General features: G+C 35.6%; 1 protein-coding gene and 1 long non-coding RNA gene across 4 annotated transcripts in view; one reads left to right on the plus strand and one right to left on the minus strand.

The window, feature by feature from the left end:
- The window catches only part of lrp4 (low density lipoprotein receptor-related protein 4), a 97,880-nt gene that overhangs the window by 43,492 nt on the left and 33,315 nt on the right, over positions 1 to 21,073 (plus strand). For all 3 annotated transcript variants that reach the window (XM_082151189.1, XM_082151190.1, XM_082151188.1), the window contains exons 3-14: positions 3,519 to 3,635; positions 7,616 to 7,729; positions 11,662 to 11,778; positions 12,398 to 12,526; positions 13,205 to 13,324; positions 13,403 to 13,528; positions 14,603 to 14,728; positions 14,871 to 15,005; positions 17,151 to 17,276; positions 17,362 to 17,592; positions 19,251 to 19,407; positions 20,780 to 20,997. In XM_082151189.1, the coding sequence (XP_082007315.1) occupies positions 3,519 to 3,635; positions 7,616 to 7,729; positions 11,662 to 11,778; positions 12,398 to 12,526; positions 13,205 to 13,324; positions 13,403 to 13,528; positions 14,603 to 14,728; positions 14,871 to 15,005; positions 17,151 to 17,276; positions 17,362 to 17,592; positions 19,251 to 19,407; positions 20,780 to 20,997 (1,716 nt within the window). The remainder of the gene's footprint in view (positions 1 to 3,518; positions 3,636 to 7,615; positions 7,730 to 11,661; positions 11,779 to 12,397; positions 12,527 to 13,204; positions 13,325 to 13,402; positions 13,529 to 14,602; positions 14,729 to 14,870; positions 15,006 to 17,150; positions 17,277 to 17,361; positions 17,593 to 19,250; positions 19,408 to 20,779; positions 20,998 to 21,073) is intronic.
- Positions 1,642 to 3,504, minus strand: LOC309486590. Its single transcript, XR_014201607.1, has 2 exons — positions 3,183 to 3,504; positions 1,642 to 2,703 (listed from the first exon to the last, which is right to left on the minus strand). It is a non-coding gene; the product is annotated as an uncharacterized lncRNA (long non-coding RNA).

The raw sequence follows: 21,073 nt of genomic DNA on the forward strand, positions 1-21,073 counted from the left end.
AATATACTAATCGAATATGCCCAAAATACACCCTAATGGGCTTATTTTTTCCTTTACTCCTATCACAATCAAACCTCACACAGTGAAAGTATACATGAAAAGTAACATTTTTGTTTTACAAGTTTCTATGAAAAATCTATTTTAAATATGCAAATGAGCTCAACACTAGGCCTAATTGACTTATTATCCATATGACTCATGTCCATTCAGTAAGTTAACCTATGCATAAATATGATAAATTTGAAGTCACTTGCCACAAAAGACTTATATTGACCTTAAAGCTGCAGTCGGCAAGTCTGGCAGATTGGGTCGATTAGCCAAAATTTTGAATGTTTACAACTCTCATGCCCCTCCCCACTACCAGCGAGCACCCTCCCATCGAGGTCGTGCTCGTCAGTGCGTCACTGTGCGTGTGTACCTGATTTTCTGTGAACGCGTCCGTCTCTTCAGCATCTATCAACACCATGGACTCGGAGGTAGGCTGCCCTGGCTAATCTATCCATAGATAGCAATAACCGAGGAATTGGAAGCTTGTTAGTAGATTTTCTCTCCGCCATCACGCCACGCGTGGCGTGTGCATGTGATATTAACGTGCGCGAGTGAGGGGGATCTGTGACGTGTGCACGACCTGTGATTGACAGTCAGATCTCACACCCCCCTGCGCTGATTGGACCCGATGATCCGGGAGCGGTGGATTTTTGCAAAACAAATAACACGCTCCAGGTGGAGTTAGAAGCTCTGTTTTTTTTCTAAAACCATCTTATTTATGTTGTTCTGTCGGATTATAGTGTCAATTTCACTGAATATGATCAAATTTTTTGCCGACGGCAGCTTTAAGAATTGATTGCACAATCTTTCCTCCAGTTGCTTCCTAAATTATTATTTTTTTTATTTGCGAACAAGCCTTACCTAATGACATTCCCCCAGATAACATCAGAAGAAAGTCAGAATAGCCATCTTAGTCATTAGTAACGTGCTGAGATAAAATTTTGGGCTGGTAGATTTTCAAATGATTGGTATTGTTGGTAAGATTACGAGATTACAGCCAGAAGTCATTCTTACCAACTAAACGATTCACTCTCACACAGAAGACAGATGAAAAACCAGATAGACACACTTTCCAGACATTCCAGCTCTTTAAAATAATTTTGCCAGACACCAAAACTGCTTTTCTTTTTGTAGTTAGCAAGTATTTCAGACCAGGCGGGCCACACATCAGACTTCCACCGTTTGTTAAATAGCTTTGCAGTGTTATGAGAAGCTAGCAATAGCAATAGGCTAGAAACCCAATCAGAACATTTTAAGTGACCAACTCCTTTCTAACTAGACATTTTACTGTAGACACATTTTGCTTAAGGCCAAAACTACTTTTCATCTTGAAGTAGCATCGCCTAGTCTAATGAAACTTACTAACGTTAGCTTACTAGCACTAGCACATTCTATTGGGCCTAATTTCATTGCTAGACAACACTTTTCTTTTCTTTTTTGTTTATGCAGTGTGTAATGTATGTAAACAGGGAGAAATGGAGAAGTGTAAAATATGTAATGAGTCATTCAGTGATGAAAACACATCGGTTGTTCTACGAGCAAAAGGCAGTAATGGTGTGAACCGTGCCAGTGCTCCAAGCCAGCCAGAAAAAATTAAGCCTATTTGGGTGTATTTTGGGCATATTCGATTAGTGTATTGCTCATTTGCATATTCATATTCATTTTCAAAGAAACTTGTAATACAATTTTTTTTTACTTTTCATGGGTACTTTCATTGTGTAAAGTAACATTTTGATAGGAGTAAAGGAAAAAAATTGCCCCATTGGGGTGTATTGTTGCCTGGCCTTATTGGCACACATCTCGGATTGATGAGAATTTAACATATTTCCTCAACTAGGATTTCTTAGGACTTTTAGTATGTTGTTCTGGACACCTCATAGAGATGATCTAAGCTGAAAAAAATTATTTTACAATTAGTCTGTCGTAAAACGCTACTTTGCCTCGACTACTACCCATCACAGAAAATGTTCTATATTTTACCAGTGGAACACAATTCAAGTACTTGAGTAAAAGTTAAAAGTCTGACATCAATATGAATTATGAACGGTCAGGTAGCCAGCACTATTCAGTAAGGAAGATTATGTATACACTTACATTTATGCATTTGGCAGACGCTTTTATCCAAAGCGACTTACATTGCATTTCAAGGTACATACTTTTACATTCTTATCAGTTCTTGCTGTCCCTGGGAATCGAACCCATGACTTTAGCGTTGCAAGCACCAACGCTCTACTGTTTGAGCTACAGGAAAGCTTCACTTAATATCGATTTATCTGCAAGTAAGAAAACATTTAATTTTACTACCAAAACTTGACATCTGCTGATAATAACTGCTTATTCAAGTGTGCAAACAAGTTAAAATTAACTAAAAATGGGGAAAAATGTGTTGATAAATATAAACAAACAATACAAAACAGACGTCAAACCGGGCAAAAATTGCAAAAAAAAACCCTGCTACAGCTGCATGGAAGATGCTTGGGAATTAATTTGCGTTATTTTAACATGTTTATGTTTTATTTAAAACCCCAAATGTGGACATAACCACATTCAAGCATTTCATACAATGGGTTTAGTAGCTCGCCCTTTTACAGCAGATTTATTTCACAAGCAAACTGACATTTACTAGAATTAATCCTAAACTTCTGCATTAATAACCTTCTGTTACGAACCGCTCCGAGACACGAAGGTTGAGAATCCAAATGCAGCTTTTTATTAAGGGGCAATCCAGAGGCGTAATCCAATGTACAGGCAAGAGTCATACACAGACAGGCAGTCAAAACAAAGAAACAAACAAAGAAACAAAACAGGCAGGGACCAGAGGCAAGAGAGTAATCCAGGGAACAGGGCAAGATATCCAAAACCAGGAGAATGCTCAGAAATGCATTGTAACACAAACAAGACTTCGCGGTGAGTGAATGAATGAACATGGTATAAATAGACTGAGACTAACAGGGTGATGGGACACAGGTGAATGCAATCAGTGATAATGAGGTACAGGTGACTGTGATGAGTGATCAGAGATGATGAGTCCGGGCAGTGAGTATGGGAAATGTAGTCTGAAAGTGAACGTGAGTGTCTGATGTGGAGTGCCCTCTGGTGGCTCTCAAGGGCACTCCAGCTGGTGACCGTTACACCTACTTTTCGCACCATCATCAGTCGCACACGCTCTCAAGCTCCAAGGATCTCCCGTTTTTGGCTCATTTTGAGTCAGACTTATGAATTCAGTGAATTGTTAACTGGAGACTCGCTTTGACCGAATCATTTGAATCAGAGTTGTTGACTCGAGAACAGATGTAGTCGGATCAGTCCAATTCATGAACGAATGTATTATACATTCATCAATTAACAAGGATTATAGCTATTAATATTAATATTTTTTATAATTTAGAATTATTTATCATTCAAAATGTCAGAAGTTGAAATATGTTTTTGCCTTTTTTAATTTTCTTAATTTGATCTCATTCCTTCAGTTTTACCCACATGCTCGCCACTAGACTTTCACTGCGACAATGGAAAATGCATCCGACGCTCATGGTTATGTGATGGAGACAATGACTGTGAGGATGACTCCGATGAACAAGACTGTCGTGAGTATATTTATCCTTTTTTTATATACATAGTTTAAAGATTAAAAAAAATGTTTGTTTGGTGGTGGTGTTTGTTCTTTCCAAGACTGATGCTGTGCTGAACTGCAATTCTACGTTTTACATTTTAAACAGTTCAAGTATATTTAATTCATTTAAAATGGCATGTTTAAATTTTGACTGAAAAATTTTACATTTACATTTTTTACAAAAATATTTTATTTCATTGGAATGGTATGCATGACACTTGGTGACTTTTGTGGCACTTGCTATGTGAACACACACTCACAAAAATTGTGGACGTAATTCAAAAAGGTTAAATGGTCATAAAAAAAGAAAACTCTACTCCTCTTGACATTACAATCTTCAATTCAAAATAGCACACAGCAATAAAGGCGTTAATTGAAAAATAATCATACTAAAAAAAAAATTGGATTAATTATATTGTAAGAACTGTGGAAATAAATGTATGATAATTATTGCATTATTATTACTTAGTGCCATTAAATTCACTCAAAATATTAAATAACAAATAATTGAACAAAAATATTACTTTTATATATTTTTACTTGGGAGAAAAGGGTTACTTTTGAGGTGTTTGTCCACTTTTAACCAGGAGTATGAGTGTGACCCATAAATCAGGAGCATTGGAGGGTTAAGAGTGTTTGTCACAAAGCTTCTCTTAGCCCTGTATAAATGCAGTTTCATGTTTTACTTGAAACAGAAGCCGTGAAGAAAGGTAAAGCCTGTATGATGGTCTGAGATCAGTGTTTCAGAGCGAATACAAAGCTTTCAGTGAAACGAATCAGATGAGAAGTACGTCCAATGAACAAGAACATGAATTTAATCATAGACACGTTCAATTCAATTCAATTCAATTCAAAACGTTTCGAACTTCTTTCTTCTGTGGGGCACAAAAAGAGAACGTTTGGAAAAATGTAATGATTTAGACCTCATGCTGTATATTCTAGTGTTCTGAAAGCACATGATTTTGGTGTGAAACAAACTGAAAGGACATTTATTATTTAGTGATCTTGACCTCAGCATGTTACCCTCCTGTGTTCATTCATGAGTGCATGAGAGCAGCAGTTCTATCATAAAATAATTATACTATAATTATTTTATGAGACCTTTTGTTTCCTTTTGAAGTTCAAAGATGGTCACTATTATGTTTCCATTTAAAGTTGGGAATTTAACTTGTGCACAAAATTGGAATATAGCATACATCATTTGCAACTAAAGCAGTGTTTCCATCCCATGTGTTCAAGAGAACAAAATCGTCACATTCTGGGAAATTGGCGCAAAATATCTGTGATAAAGATGAAAGTTGCTGCAAGCAGGGAATGGTTATTTTTTTCCCTACATCATAAGGCTGCGTTTACACTGAAACAAAAAATCTGATCTTTTACTCACATCTGACACAGATCGAAATTTGTTGCACACGTGTAAACACCAAAATCTGCACGAGATCCATATATACGATCTGAGCCACTTCCAAATGTGGTTTTAAATCAGATACATATCCGATATCTGGACGTCCGACCTCCGTCTAAACACGCATATACCATTTCCCTTTGAATTCCAAGCCACTACAAGGCGAGGACGACACGTTTATTCAAAAAGATAGCTTTTTTTTTCCAGACGTGCCTTTTTATTGAGGTGGGAACTTTATATTTATCTTTGTAAAGAAAATAAATTGTGCGAACACAGAAATATTCAGGAGCTGGTTTTCATTCAGGAGCTGCCCGTGACTTCTATAAATAAAACAACTTCACTACTGAAACCTACATTATTTTTCTCAGCAATGAGGTGATAACTTCGCTGCAATTTAAACCAATAAGCTTCATTATTGGGTCTCTCTCTCACTCACTCACTCACTCACTCACTCACTCACTCACTCACTCACTCACTCACTCACTCACTGGTTAATTAATTTGAATTCATTAAAAAAAAATATTACAGGGCTACTTTATTTCACTTCAGAATTCTAGATCTGAGCTGTAGATAAAAGTAAATTATTTCCGGACTATATATCTGTTCCGTCAGAAACATTCATGAGTAATGACAGCTGTTATCTTGTCCATGCTGGAAAATAATCATGACCACCCAACATGAATGATAGAAATCATTTTAATAGCACGGCCATTAAAAACCAGGGTGTACCATGTGGACAGTAAACTCCGAAAATCATATTGACCGGGAATTAATGTAACGGATACCCACCTGTCTAAAGTGAGTGTAAACAGGCGGGCCAGAAAATCGGATCTGGTCGAAAGATCAGATCTGTGCATTAAGACTGGCAGTGTAAATTATGTGGGTTGCCAGGTCCACTGTTTTTCCCTATACCTCACATTATTTGTAGCGCACCTCCCATCCAATAATAAAAGCGTTGTTACTTCTGATAAGAAACAAAGTCTCAGCTTTCAAATTCTTTCCATTTTATCATTAAAGTCAACAATAAATGGCGTTTTGACAATCTTTAGATTTGACACCTCAGTTCAAGCCGCAGCTGTATTTATGCGTGTGTATGTATGTATGTATGTATGTATAAAGGAACAGTATGTCTATCTGTGAGTGTGAGGCAGAGAGAGAAAAACAGAAGCATCTTTGCATCTGACCCATATTTCTCAGCGCTGTACTCTTGAGGCTCTTCTCATGATGGGGGGTCTGTCTGCCATAAGCTTTCCATGAATTTTTCATTGACATGCTTTGTACAGTGAGAGTCTTTTCCACCACACTGCTCTATGGCTGCCTTATCTCTTACATTCAGTATCTCTCTCTCGGCTTCTGTCTGTCCTTTTGTTTTATATTATCATTTAAATGGCATGATGTGACCGTTCTCTGTGAATTAGTGGCATATAATAAAAATGGAACAAAGACTGCTTTAAGACTGCATGTCCTGTGTATTTTGATTCACGTTGAAGAAAAGCAGTTTTGTGCAATTAAGACCGTTTGTATGTTTTTAACTATATGCGTTTTGCTACAGACTGTCAGGGCAATATAATAAAAAGGTTCAGTAATAAACATGAAAAATTTTACATAAAGATAAAACCATGTAAAATACTGTAATATGAAACCTGTTTTAAACAGGGAGTGGGGGAAAATGTATTTCAATCAGAATCCCCCCCCCCCCACACACTTTTCCAGTGTGCTTTGATGCAGTTTGATATTATGTTTTGTTTTGTATGGCGAGGAAAAGTGCAGCGGTGCAGAAATACACTTGTGTCTGGTGTCGATCTGTCTGGCGTGGTGGGTGGTGTAAATACAAGCAGCATCACATTTTAATGCTGCAGTGTCAATAAAATGATGTGAGCGCCACCAGTGCACTGGATTGTGTCGCTGCAGAGTGTTGCTATATTTTTCTGGAGCACTGAGGAGCAACAGTTTAATAGTTAATATAGGGCCCTATGAAATCATTTATTTTTTCCCATCTCCCTTTTTTTCCCCATTTAGAATTGTTCTGGATTGGCCAGTTTTTTTTATTTATTTTAGTTATCAAAAGTATGTCTAGTTAAAGTCATGAAACGTATACAATTTAACAATAATTTATTAAAATTTGAACAAAGAATTTTTTAGGGCCTTTTAATATAAAAAAACAAAACATGTATAGCCAACTGAGTTCATTAAAAATAACTGAATAATGTATAAACATTTATTTACAATAATGTGGCTCTAAGAAATATTTTGTTAAATATTTTAAAATGCAATTAAATTAAAATGTAAACATTTTTTTATAGATTTTTTTTTGTGATGCTCCTTAATAAATGTGTGATATTCACAAAAAAAGAATTCTGCAATTCTGAATTTCTGCGATTCAGTCCACGTTTTCCACCTTGCGGAAATCATAGTGCCCTACTTAAACTAAACGAAGTGACTTTGTTTTGCGGAAAACAGTTCATATTTTTGATCTATGTGAACCCATTGCTGACACCATCTGTCTGGTATTAACATATAGCATATATCTGGTTTTTGTTTTTGAGCAGCACCACGAGAATGTGAGGAAGATGAGTTCCATTGTCAGAATGGATACTGTATCCGCAGCCTGTGGTACTGTGATGGAGACAATGACTGTGGAGACAACAGTGACGAGCAGTGTGGTGAGTTCCTTTATACTTCTTTCTGGATGATATGTAAAACTTGCGCTGTATCCTAAATTGAATACTTCCTAGCATATAGTATGCAGAAAAACAGCACCACGGGAGTAGTATTTCCGAATACATAGTGTTAAAAAAAAAAAACGCAGGCGAAAAGTACCTGGATGACTTACCACTTCTGGTGAGATTCTGAAAGTGCGCATTCGATGGACACTTTACTATCCCATAAGGCCACTGGAGGAGATTTATAAATGGCAGTGAAGTGACGCAACTGACGCTGGTAGGTCAGGTGACCGTAACAACATGGATGTAGTACGTCTGAATTTCATTCATACTACCCATATTCATACTGTATAGAATATACTTTTTTAACAGCCACAAAGTTAGTTCAAATTCAAATGTAGTACCTACTCAGACAGTTTCAGATAATTCAGATTTCAGCTGCACCCTCTGGTCTCAGCATGTCTTGAATTTTGGAGGTCTTACATCCTCCCTGGTCCGGGGAAGAGAAGAAACAACGTACAAAATCAGTCATAGAATTTAAACAGCAGCATTAACTCTTTCACCGCCAGCGTTTTTAAAAGAAGTTGCCAGCCACCACCAGCATTTTTGATCATTTTCACACAATTTTCAGGTTGTATGTACATGCGATATATCAAAAGAAAGAACACACCCTCTGCTTTTAAACTTTATCTGTGCGTTCTTCTTTTATCAACACTTGAATGTGGGTAAGTTTCATAAAAAAAGCAACATTTTGAGCAAAACGCTGAAAAATTTGTGTTTTTGTCAAAGACTACACCCAGATTGGATTCAGAACGATAATCAAAACATAGATGGAAATGCTTGTCCTATACCTCGTCCATTTCATTCTGTAACATTAGGCAGTTTTGATTTATATGCTGTTTAATGTTGATGATTGTTATTTTATATGCATCTGCTTGCATATGATATCGCTTGTTTCTGCTTCTTCTTCACATGTCTTTTGATCTGGAGATTCTGTATTCTTAGAGGAAAATGTGTAATAGCGTATAACAGTGAAAATACGGAAAGCCGGAAATTTCCGTCAATGGCGGGGAAGCGGTGTCTAATGGAAATTTCCATCAATGGAGGGGAAAGAGTTAAGTTTAGCAACAAGTTGGTAGTTAGTATATGGTGTAGGAGAAAGACATGCTCCGGAGAGTAGTGTGGTGTGTGTCAGGCATTAATGCTTTCTCTATTTCTCCTATTAACCAAACACAACAGACAGGTCGTCCTTGATTGTAATTGGGGCCAGCTGGTCTTAATCACTTACCTGCCAGGGGACAAAGGAACGAGCAATATAGAGCAAAAGGGACAGAAGAGAACAGAACAGACCATTTCAAAGTTTATACCATCAACAAATAATTTCCTGAGACTTAGGGGCTGATTACACGACACCATTTTCAACTAAAAACGTAAAACTTTTTATGCGTTTGGGCCGTTCATTTACACGACAAAGGTGGTCCCTGAGAACGCGAACTTTTGAAAGCGGGTTTCAAAGTGCAAGTTTTTGAAAACGGTCTTCCGTGTAAACAACAAAAACACGAATCTCTGAAGACGTGTTCAGTCTATAGTGTTTCATCGCCATCTAATGGCCTGGCAGAAAAATACAGTCGTTTTCGTGGATCCGCGTGAATTAGGATCGTTTTGACTTGTCGTCTGCACGCAGAAAACTCAAAAGTAAAAACTTCTCAGTTTTAAGCATATCGTTGTCGTGTAAATGTACCCTTAAGAGAAGATTATGCTCTTCTATCTCAATTAAGTGCACTAAATTGTATTGAATGTGCACGTGTAGTGTACTTCATATATTTAAAGTATATTTAAAAAATACATACTTGCTGATAATATGTTGTGAAATAAAAGACCAATTAAATTTACTTGAAAAGAGAACAATAGTGTTTTTAATAGTGTCTCTATCTGTCCATCTATGAATGTCGGTCTCTGTGTCTGTGTGATTAAAAGTTTAACTTTAAAGTGCATTTTAATTTATTATTTTAATATTTTTGTTGTGTTTTAAAGCACACTTATTTTGATGTTGACTAACATACTACTGAACCACATGTGAAGTACTTTATAATTTTTAACTGTAGTATTATTTGATATTACATTGAAGGTTAACATATTTTAAATGTACTAAACTGCAAATCCATAACAAATGTGTAATTACAAATACATTTAAATACAAAACATACAAGTTTCATATATAAATGACTTTTTTTCATTTTAATTAAATGCAGTGTTCTTCAGACTCGCTGTTCATTAAAGATTCCTCCCCTTGCAGCAATGACAGCTGTACAGACCTTGTGCTTTCTTGTCGTGAGTCTATTAAAATATTCAGATGAACTTTACAACACAAGGTTGTCTAATCAGTTCTTCAAGGTCTGCAACATGTCTTTTTACTTATTTCTAAGAAGTTTGTCCAAAACGTTGGCCAAAATATTCATCCCAACAGATTCAATGTTCAATAGCATGATAGATTTTTCACACTCCGTGAGTGGGGCGTAAGCAAACATGGTCACGTTGTTTTCTCATACTGGTCATGTGTCCTACAATATGTATGTCAGAGCTGCAACTCTGCTAAAAAATATATATTTATGTGAGACTGCACTAATCATTGTCTTTAATACCAGGCACAAATTATAAAGAGTGTTTTAGGAGGGAGTAATCGAGAACATTGTCATTTGCTTGTAGTGTATATGGATGGCAAACAAACACAACATCAGTGGTGTTCTGAAATTGGCGGCAAAGTCCTCACAGCTTGTAATTGTGAATTGTAAAAATGTAAATGAAAATGTAAATTAATTTCCCAGTTACACTTAATTTTGTCACATTTTACTGGTGTATATATAACTATATATATTACTATGTCACATTTTACCCCCCCCCCCCGCTATAACGCCAATCATGTTTTCAGGCCATTTCAATTTTGACATGACAAAAAACTTTGACATCCAAGTGGCTTGGTTGTTTACTACTTAATTAGTCTTATAATAATACGCCATACTTTATTGAGGAGGCACTGCCTACCTTGCCTACTCGGAGGAAACACCAAAGCATGAGTAAAGCGTGAGCTAGACAGCAAAACAAGTCTCTGCATGTAGGACACAACATCCTATAGCTCATGCTCCCAATGTGAATGCTATAACCTTAAATATAGACACCAAAATAAAAATATGCTGTTCATGCGTATTTTCCCCGCTCAAGCTACTCGCTATGTGTATAACAGCCCTGAAACTGGCAGGTCACACAGTTCATGAGCTCTTTATTCGTCAAAAGCTATGAATAATGGTCCATTTTGTAGCATCTAAATTTATCTCAAAGGCCAGAGACATGGCTACCGCCCAGAAATTCTTCATAACCTTGCATTATAATATGCATTAACATATATGTATATGATACGGGAGTGCCTGTTCTTACAATATGCTCTATGCTCTATGCACGAACGCTGCTGACGTATTTCCGGTAGAATCTCAGCCAGCGTCTTTACTTCCGCATAGCGCATTCTATAGCGAAGTGTACTAGCGGCAAAACTTTCATAAAATTAATTTTCTCAGAAACCGAGACAACGATTTTAGAAACCGATTCGCTAGTCGGATTTCGCATGATATGAGAGAATACTCACCGTCAAAGTTGTCGATGTAGCTCGAAATATATGTAGCCCTTTTCTTTCTTACTCTTAGGTGTGACAGCTAACTGCCTCACAATATTTTTTACAATCATTCACTTTATGATTTTACGGATGTAACTGGGCGGGCTGAGAGAAAATGCGGAAGCGATGGTGCATAGAGCCTATTGGTTCTTGCAGCTGTATTTCCATTTGCTTTTATTTCGGCTCTGAGAAATCTTCATAGTAGTACTGTACAGTCCCATATGCACATCTCAAACCATTTTTGTGCATGACTTGTATGTGTGTCCAGATAAGAGGAAGTGCTCTGATAAAGAGTTCCGCTGCTCTGATGGAAGTTGCATCGCAGAACACTGGTACTGTGATGGAGACACCGACTGCAAAGATGGAACTGATGAAGAGAACTGCCGTAAGTTGATTCTGAGTTTCTTAATGTGCTTATGTGTCAAATGAACATCCATTCCATTCCATTCCATTGCATTCCATTCCATTCAATCCATCCCATCCCATCCCATCCCATCCCATCCCATCCCATCCCATGCCATCCATTCTATCCATGCCTTATTGGTGGAGCTGTAGAGAAATTTGTATGTTTAGGTCAAATTTCTCTAATTATTTGAGATTTTTCAACTCTGCATGTATAGTGTAGAAAAGTTCTTGACAAAAAGTAATTTTGCAGATGCCAGCCAAAAAATATTCAGACTTGAACTTAATAAAATTTCACAAAACCAGGTACACATAGACTGCAGAATTTTGAGAAAGTAATTTTTGGTTTAAAGATTCTCATAACTGAGGTTGGTCACAGGAAATTTGCCATTATTGATAAAAAACTGCTAAATTGTGGTACATTTCTGTACTTTTTTATATGCTTGGATCCCAATTATTGCTTCTTGGGACTGTATTTCTTTCTGTGTTATATTTGTTTTTCTTTTATTTATTGCAAATAACTGTGCTGAGGGATTTGTTGGACTGTTTCATGGTGCATGTGTGTGGGTGTGTAACTCGTGTTACATAATTCCTCTCTCCAGCATCTGATGTGATGACAGCCACATGCAGTGTTGAGGAGTTTCAGTGTGCTTATGGTCGTTGCATTCTGGACATCTACCACTGTGATGGAGATGACGACTGCGGTGACTGGTCTGATGAGTCTGACTGCTGTGAGGATCATTCATTCTTTCTTACTCTGTTATAACTTCCTTTTGTTTGAAATGCCTCTTTTCACTCTCTACTCACAATCATTAGAAATAATTCTATAAATTTTCCTTTGTGAAAAAGAAATAATTTTTAGCATACTTATTAGGGTAATAATACATTTAAGTGCTAACTGAATGTAATGTTTTCAGGCACTTAAATATACCTAAAATATTTTTAATGAAACAACCCTTATTATAAAACCCTATTTTTTTTCTGAATGTGCACTTGTAGTGTACTTCAAATCTTCAAATCTTTCTATTTTTTAAAACTGTACTTGCAGGTAATATAATATTAATGAAATAAAAGGTCACTAAAGTGTACTTAAGTACTTTCTTAACGTGTAAGTACTCGTACTTTAAAGTAAAACGTTTAATTTGACATTATTACAAAGTAAATTTTTAATCATTGGTTTATAATCTTTTGTTTAACTGATATTACATTTAATTTTAATATATTTTAAATCGCATAAATTACTAAATTACAACTTCATTACAAATGTGTAATTGCATATAGGCCTATATTTAAATATACATGACAAAAAAAGTTTAAATATAATTTTTATGGGAGTAGTGTTTTAGGATGATTTAGTGTTGTATGTCTGATTTGGTTGTGTGTGTGTGTGTGTGTGTGTGTGAACGCAGCCTCCCACCAACCCTGCCGTTCTGCAGAGTTCATGTGCAGCAGTGGCATGTGTATAAATGCAGGCTGGAGGTGTGACGGAGAATTCGATTGCGACGACCAATCAGATGAAAAGAACTGCAGTGAGTAACTGTTTTATTGTAATATTTGTGTGTGTGAGTGTATTTCACATATGTCACATGCCTCTTTCTCACCGTCAGGCACATCGATGTGCATGGCTGATCAGTTTCGCTGTATGTCTGGTCGATGTGTGCGGTTATCATGGCGCTGTGATGGAGAAAATGACTGTTCTGATGGCAGTGATGAAGAAGGCTGTGAAAAGACAGGTGAGGAATATAAAAGCCAACACATACTTTTTACCTCTTTAAGGCTGTAAGTTTTAATGTAAGTTTTCCTGCTAGAGGTCGCTTATTCTGAACGTAAAGCAATCCGACAGGACTCAGGCAGAAATCATGTTCATGTGATTTCTGCACAAGTGAATGTATTACAGTATTATGAAGCAGGGCGGAGCCCAGAGCCTAGGATGTTTTACTTTGCTGTTTTAGTTTTGTGTATGATTTTATTATTTTTTATTGAAGTTACGTTTAAAGTTTTCCGGTTCCTGCCGCCTCCTTCCCTGAACTCGAGCATTGTTACAATTTTCAATTGATCACTTATTCACATTATTTTATTTTATTCTAATGAAATAGCCGCAAGTTCTGAATTAATACTCATACAGTCCTCTTTATTTGACAAATTCAAATTGTGTGGTTAGGGTTAAAACAGCGCAGTGCTGTTTTACTTGGTCAAAACAGAAAACACTAGTTTATTATTAATAAATAAATAAAAGGGCTCATTGCTAATTTTTTTTCGACACATTCATAATCTTTACTTTTGCTGGTGCTTTGCAGAAAGCTTTATGTGTGCGCTAGAGCGTGGAATAAGCATAATCTGCCCCCAACCCCCAGTATGTATTTAAGTAATTAAATTAATATAAACGTGCGATTAGTCGACTAATGGCTTAAATATACGACTACTAGTCGACTAGCAAAATCTTTAGTCGGGGCAGCCCTACAAAATAGTATTGTCTCTGACAAAATATATAACATTGTTCTAGTGGTTTTTGGATAATTGAATCCAAAAATCTTACATGTTGTGCATTTAAGTGGCCTTTTATTTCATTAATATTATATTATCTTTAAGAAGTATTTTGTAAAATAATTTAAGAGAGTTGTTAAGAATTAAACTTTCACACGCTGTGCATACTTAGTTTTGCTTTCTGAAATGATCGACACATATATCTTGACAATGTGCACAAAAAGCTTTAATATTTTCTAATATCTGCTCAATCACCTTTGCTGCATTACTTGCTTTTTTATTGTCTTATTCAGTTTCTTTTTTACATTCCCCTTGTTTCTTAGAAACTCCTCCATGCGCGTCAGATCAGTTCCTGTGTGAGAATGGCCGCTGTATTGGCCAGCGTAAGGTTTGTAATGACATCAAAGACTGTGAAGATGGGACTGATGAACATCCATTCCAGGACTGCCGTGAGTCTACAAAAATCCACTTTTGCATGCAAACAGACAAGCGCATGTGAAATCTCACATAAGACAACTGTGGTAGTTCTGCTGAAAACATCACATTCCCCCCTCTTGGTTAACATTCAAATGTTTGCCTGTGTGTTTATAGGCTCCAAGTCAAGTGAAGAAAATTGTAATGTTAACAACGGAGGTTGCTCACAGAAATGCCAGATGTCTCGAGGTCTGGTGCAGTGCACTTGTCACACCGGCTACACATTAACACAGGATGGGAAGACATGCAGAGGTGAGCAATAGACAAGGGGAAAAAACAAAGGACAGCAGAAAAGAAAGTTTCATAGCAAGGGGATGTAAACTTTTAAACAGGATTCTGTGTGTTTTATTCTTAGGGTATAGGTAGATATCTATATTTTTTTACTCTTATATTTGGATAAATTCTGCATAGGATTTATAAACTGATTTATAATATGAATTATGCACTTGTATATTTGTACAGTTTATATACATTCATTTTGATGGATTTCTCCAAGTGTCTTGGAGATGTTGCAACAGTTCTTATAGATGTAGTTTCTCTCAGATTTTTCTGTTTCTTCATCTAATCCCAGAAAGACTGGATGATAGTGAGATTAGATCTCATTGTGGAGCACACAGTCTGTTGTCAGACTCCTTGTGCATATAAAAATGAATGGCAATTACAATAAATGGCAAAAGAACAATGTTTGGCACACAATAGAAGTGTAGTTTAGCTTACTTTTTTAAAACAGTACTTAAGGAAATAATATACCGTACTTAAGAATACTTAAGTGCTAACTGAACGTAATGTTTTCGGAGACTTAATTACAATTATTTGTTAATTGCAATTAAATGAAAATGTATTGTACATTAAATTTATATTAAATGCAATTAGTTGAGTACAACTTTAGAGTATTTTTGACCGACTTAAGTAGGACTTAAGCTCATCTTTATTTGTAATTTCATAAATAATTTTTTTTTTTTTTAAGTGTACTGGCGAATATGACTGGCAATTTAGAAATATTTCAAAAACAGTAGAATTATGAAATACATTTAAATATGTGCTTAAGGCCTACTTAAGTGGGTCAAAAAAGCACTCTAAAGGTCATGTATTTAACATTTGTAATGAAGTTGCTATTTAGTACAATTTACTTTTACTTTTTCTTTTTTTTACACTTTAAAAGTGTACTTAAGTGTGTTAAGAAACAAAGTCATGAAAGTGTGCTCTCTTTAAGTACATTTAAGTGGCCTTTTATTTAGTTAATATTATATTTCCTGCAAGTACAATTTTTTCGTCTTTTTATTTTCTTCATAATTTAATTGTAAGATTTAAAGTACACATTCAATACAATTAAGTGCACTTCTTTCTGAAAAAAAATCAAGTCACTTTTATTTATGTAGTGCTTTATACAATACTTTATAGTGCTCTATGTATACAATACAGATTGTTTCAAAGCAGCTTTACAGTGATAAACAGTTTATTTAAACAGGTTATTTATACAAGGGTATAAATAACTTTTATGGAGTAGAATCTAACATGCCAAAGACTTCACAGTACATAAACACTGAATTACTGAGCGTAGGAGGGTAAGAAATGTGGTAGTTTAGTTTTGATCGCAGCAAGGCCAGCATACAAACAGAACAATTTCTAACATACATTAGAAACACCATCAAGAAATAACATATAATCCACGACAACAAGAGCCACAGACAAAATCCCCTCTACCTAGTACACCCTGTTCCACCCATACCCAAATTTAACATAGAAATAGCAGTGGGAATGAATGAGTGTCTGTACCTGTTATAGAGTAGAACCTGAACCAAGATCCTGAGGGCAAAAGCTGAAACTCGTAATAAAGAGGGCGGGATCAAACCGTTAAAATAGATCAAGCTTTCCACACTACCTGGCCATTATACAGGTTGGTAGGGTGACTGCTGGACACATAAAACCTTGCTACTGGCATGAACTATTTTTAAAAGAGCAGTTTTGCCTTCACACTATACCAGCAAAACATTGGGAATTAAAAAAAAAAAGACTCGATATAAGATTTAAGTCATCAGGGACCTTTCAACATTAAGCTTGACAATCTCCAGAGACAGGACAGGCGTGGCTGACCCTTCTTTCACATCAACTCCCTATATGACCTTTTTTTAATTCAGCTTAGAACAATATCACTGAGCAATGTTTGCTCTTATTACAGCTCATTTGGATCTTTAAGTGAAGAAATCCAGGGATGTTTCTGGCTACTTTGTTCACTGTAGTGTTAGAAATTGTTGCAGGTTCTAAACCGTACAGTCTTGCAGTCAATCTCTCTGTTCTTGAATCATCATATTACTCTAACTAAAGGGGAAACTAAATGTTATTCATATTTTGTATTTCATCCTCTCTAATCTTTCCTGCTTCTGTGTCTGAACCCAGATGTTGATGAATGTGCGGATGAAGGTTATTGTAGTCAAGGCTGTACCAACATAGCAGGAGGATTCCACTGCTGGTGTGTTCAAGGTTATGAGCTTCGACCTGACAAACGCAGTTGCAAGGCTTTGGGTGAGGCTGAATATCTAGAATAAAATCAGCAAAACATTGGTGGTTTGGAATAGAGTTGTCCAACTTTCATGTTCTCTTCTCCCAGGTCCAGAACCGGTTTTGTTGTTTGCAAATCGGATTGACATCCGACAAGTTCTACCGCACCGTGCTGAGTATACATTGTTACTCAATAATCTGGAAAATGCCATTGCGTTGGACTTTCATCATAACGAAGAGCTAGTATTCTGGTCAGATGTCACACTGGACCGTATCATGAGAGCCAGCCTCAACGGTAGCAATGTGGAGGAGGTCGTGTCCACGGGTCTTGAGAGCCCAGGTGAGCAGCAGTATATTGCCATTTTCACAATATATTCCTCATATCCACTGCTGTCATTTTAGGACTCTTGCTTGCATTTCACTATACGCCACAGTGCAAAAAGTAGTAACCTGCAGTTACTTTAAAGAGCTATTTCTACCTGATTTAACCCATATAATGTAGTTTTGGTGATATCAATTCATGTATTTACTGTAGGTTGATTCAGCCACATTACATCATATTTTTTGACTTGAATAAAACAATTATTTTCAACTATTAACACAACTTACTTAAATGTATGGTTGTAATTAAAACATTCTAATTTATTGTTTTAATTAAACCTTTTAAGTTGCAAACATTATTTTGATGAGTCCTGTTGACAATAATGTTATTATACCAACTTTATATTGCGTGTCATTTTAACTGAAATTTCTGCTTTAATTTAAAAAATGTTTATGAAGTTGTATGAAATCATTCAAATCGTCTTATTAACTGAAAATTGGGCAGTGGATTTCTAGTTCCCAACATGTTTACATTGGAGTGGATAAGGAGAGTAAATGATGCAATTAAAGGATTAGTTCACTTCAAAAAGAAAATGATGTCATCATTATAAGTTGTTATAATAAATCGCCCTTAAGTTGTTCCAACCCTGTATGAGTTTCTTTCTTCTGCTGAGCACAAAAGAAGATCTTTTGAAGAATGCCGGTAACCAGACAGTTGATGGGATCCCATTGACTTTCATAGTATATTTTGTCCATACTATGGAAGTCAATGGGGCCTATAAACCATTTGTTTATGGACATTCTTCAAAATATATTCTTATGTGTTCAGCAGAAGAAAGAAATTCATTGGAACAACATTGGAAAGTTTGAAATTTAAAAGTGTTTCTGTTATGTTTAAGTTTTTGTGGTTATCATTGTGCTGAAGAATAGAGATTATGGTGATATGAAGGTACTGATTTGGCTACATTGAACAGTAATGTCTTACTTAAATTAGTTACATACATGCTATGGTTCCAGGAATCCATCTAAATTAGTTGGAACAGCTTAATTTTTTTTTAGGAATCAACATAGTTATTTTTTTTTTTTGTTGAAATCAGTTAGTGACAATTTCATTGATTGATAGTGGAAAAATTCCAGTATTATGTTGCTCGCTTTGTGTATAATTTGTTGAATTTCATGTTTCATGCTGTTTAGAGAACCAATGTGAAGTTTGACAGTAATATATGTATAAAACAGCAGTAAAGTAAACATTTATTGGCTTATTTTGAATGCTTTTGTAGCTTAGAAGAAGAAAAAAAATTTTTAATAAAAGCTTTGGTTAAACAAAATTACAAAAACAAAAAATATCAAGGTAAATAATCATCAGTTACGTTTTTTATAGTCATGCAGCACTAATACACTGTCTAAAAGATTATATTACATTATAAAAATATATATTCTAAGATATTAAAACTATTTTACAAAATGAAGTTACATTTTCATAAGATGCTCTAATATTCTCTAATGTGATGCTCAGTTTGATTCTCTGCTTCCCCAAGGAAAAGAAATGCATAACATTTGAATAATAGTTACATATAGATGACTTTTTTTATTCTTCTTCTTTATTTTCTTAAAATGATTATTTTTATTTTATTCTTTTTTCATTCTTATTCTTTTTATATTATTATTATATCTTAGGTGGTCTGGCCATAGACTGGATTCAAAATAAGCTCTACTGGACTGACTCAGGAACGTCTCGTATTGAAGTGTCCAATCTGGACGGCACACACCGTAAAGTGCTTTTATGGCAGAGAATGGAGAAACCCCGTGCAATTGCTCTGCACCCCATTGAAGGGTAAATATTCAGACTGTTGTGTTTTCCTAAACATAAACTGTAGAATGCAGTTTGCAAACAATGCTGGATCCTTCAAAACGATATTCATCACATGCATTGCGCAATAAATACACAAATGTCACTTAACACACTTTTTTAAAAAGTTCAATTTGTAATAATGTCAAATGAAGTTTTACTTTGAAGTACATTTTAAATCATTTTATTTAAAAAAAATGTTGTCATGCTTTAAATAAATACACTTATTTTGATGTGTTGACTAACATACTAAAGCACATGTGAAGTACTTGATTATAATTTGAACTGAAGGTTAGTGTGTAATTAAATTTTACATTTGATTTTAGTGTATTTTAGTTTACCATAAACGCTTGTCTGTACATTTAACAGTAAACGTAAACCACATCTCAAAGACAATAGAAGTAACTACATACATTACATAACATGCAATAAAGTGTCTGAAAGCTTTACGTTTTTCTTCTTTAAAGTCCTCTTAAGTGTACCTCTTTTTTTCACAAGGGAGATCAGACTCTTTCCTCGTGCCGAGACCCCTTTAATTTATGTGTGTTGAAATGCAGTACATTTATCATTTTATATACTGAAAACTGTCACTGCCTCTGTTCTTTTACATGGGGGAAAAATCCCCTCTTGTGACCAGAAGTTGTTGTTCTGTAATAAGCAATGGTAAGCAGAGCATGAAACCATTCTGGTGACTTCTGGCTAAACTTCGTAACTCAATTTGCTCAGAGAAAGTCACAAGGCTTGAGTTGCAGCCGACGCTCATCATGGCTCTTTGTCATGAAGGACAAAGGGGTTTATGAAATCTGGCTTGAATTCTCCCTCTCCAACAAGAATTAGCTCTTGTTTCGACAGGCTTTGCTTCCACTGATTCTTACACACAGATGCATGTAGATCTTGCTGTATGCGAGAAAAGCCAAAGCATTACATAATTTATCTGAGGGATAAGATGCATGATGGAAAATGTAAAGAAGAAATAAAGAAAGAAAGAATAAGAATTATTTTTAGGGCGACATTATTAGATTTTGTTTCAGTCCTTACAAAATAAATCGCTCATGTTTTAAAAAGCAGCCCCAAACAAAACTTGGAGTACTTTTTATAGATTTGGTGTCACTAACCTGGAAAACTTCGGCAAATCCAGTAAGTTCTTCTTCAAAAGCACTTTTTGTTTTAGCCCTCAAGATAAGAACCTATGCACAGTAATTACTGTAAATTGCATAAAGTCATAGAGTTTTCTTTCATTTTTTTCCGATGTTATGCCGTTTTCAAAAGGACATTTATTGTTTGATTCATTGGGCCCTAACTGCATATTATTACATTAAAATTCAACTATGCTTAACATCACTTGCTCTGTCTTTAGGAAGATTTACTGGACTGACTGGGGAAATATGCCACGCATTGAATATTCCAACATGGATGGCTCTAATCGGAAAATAATTGCTGATACACACCTATTCTGGCCCAATGGACTTACCATTGACTATGCCGGTCACCGTATGTACTGGGTGGATGCCAAACACCACGTCATTGAAAGAGCTGACCTGGATGGGAAGAATAGAAAGGCTGTCATTAGCCAAGGTAAGAAAAAAATAAAAACTTGAACCTTTATTCTTTTATATATTACATATTAGATGATACTGTATAGAGAGGTAAA

Source organism: Leuciscus leuciscus (assembly GCF_965113295.1).
Source record: "Leuciscus leuciscus genome assembly, chromosome: 2".
NCBI lineage: Eukaryota > Metazoa > Chordata > Actinopteri > Cypriniformes > Leuciscidae > Leuciscus > Leuciscus leuciscus.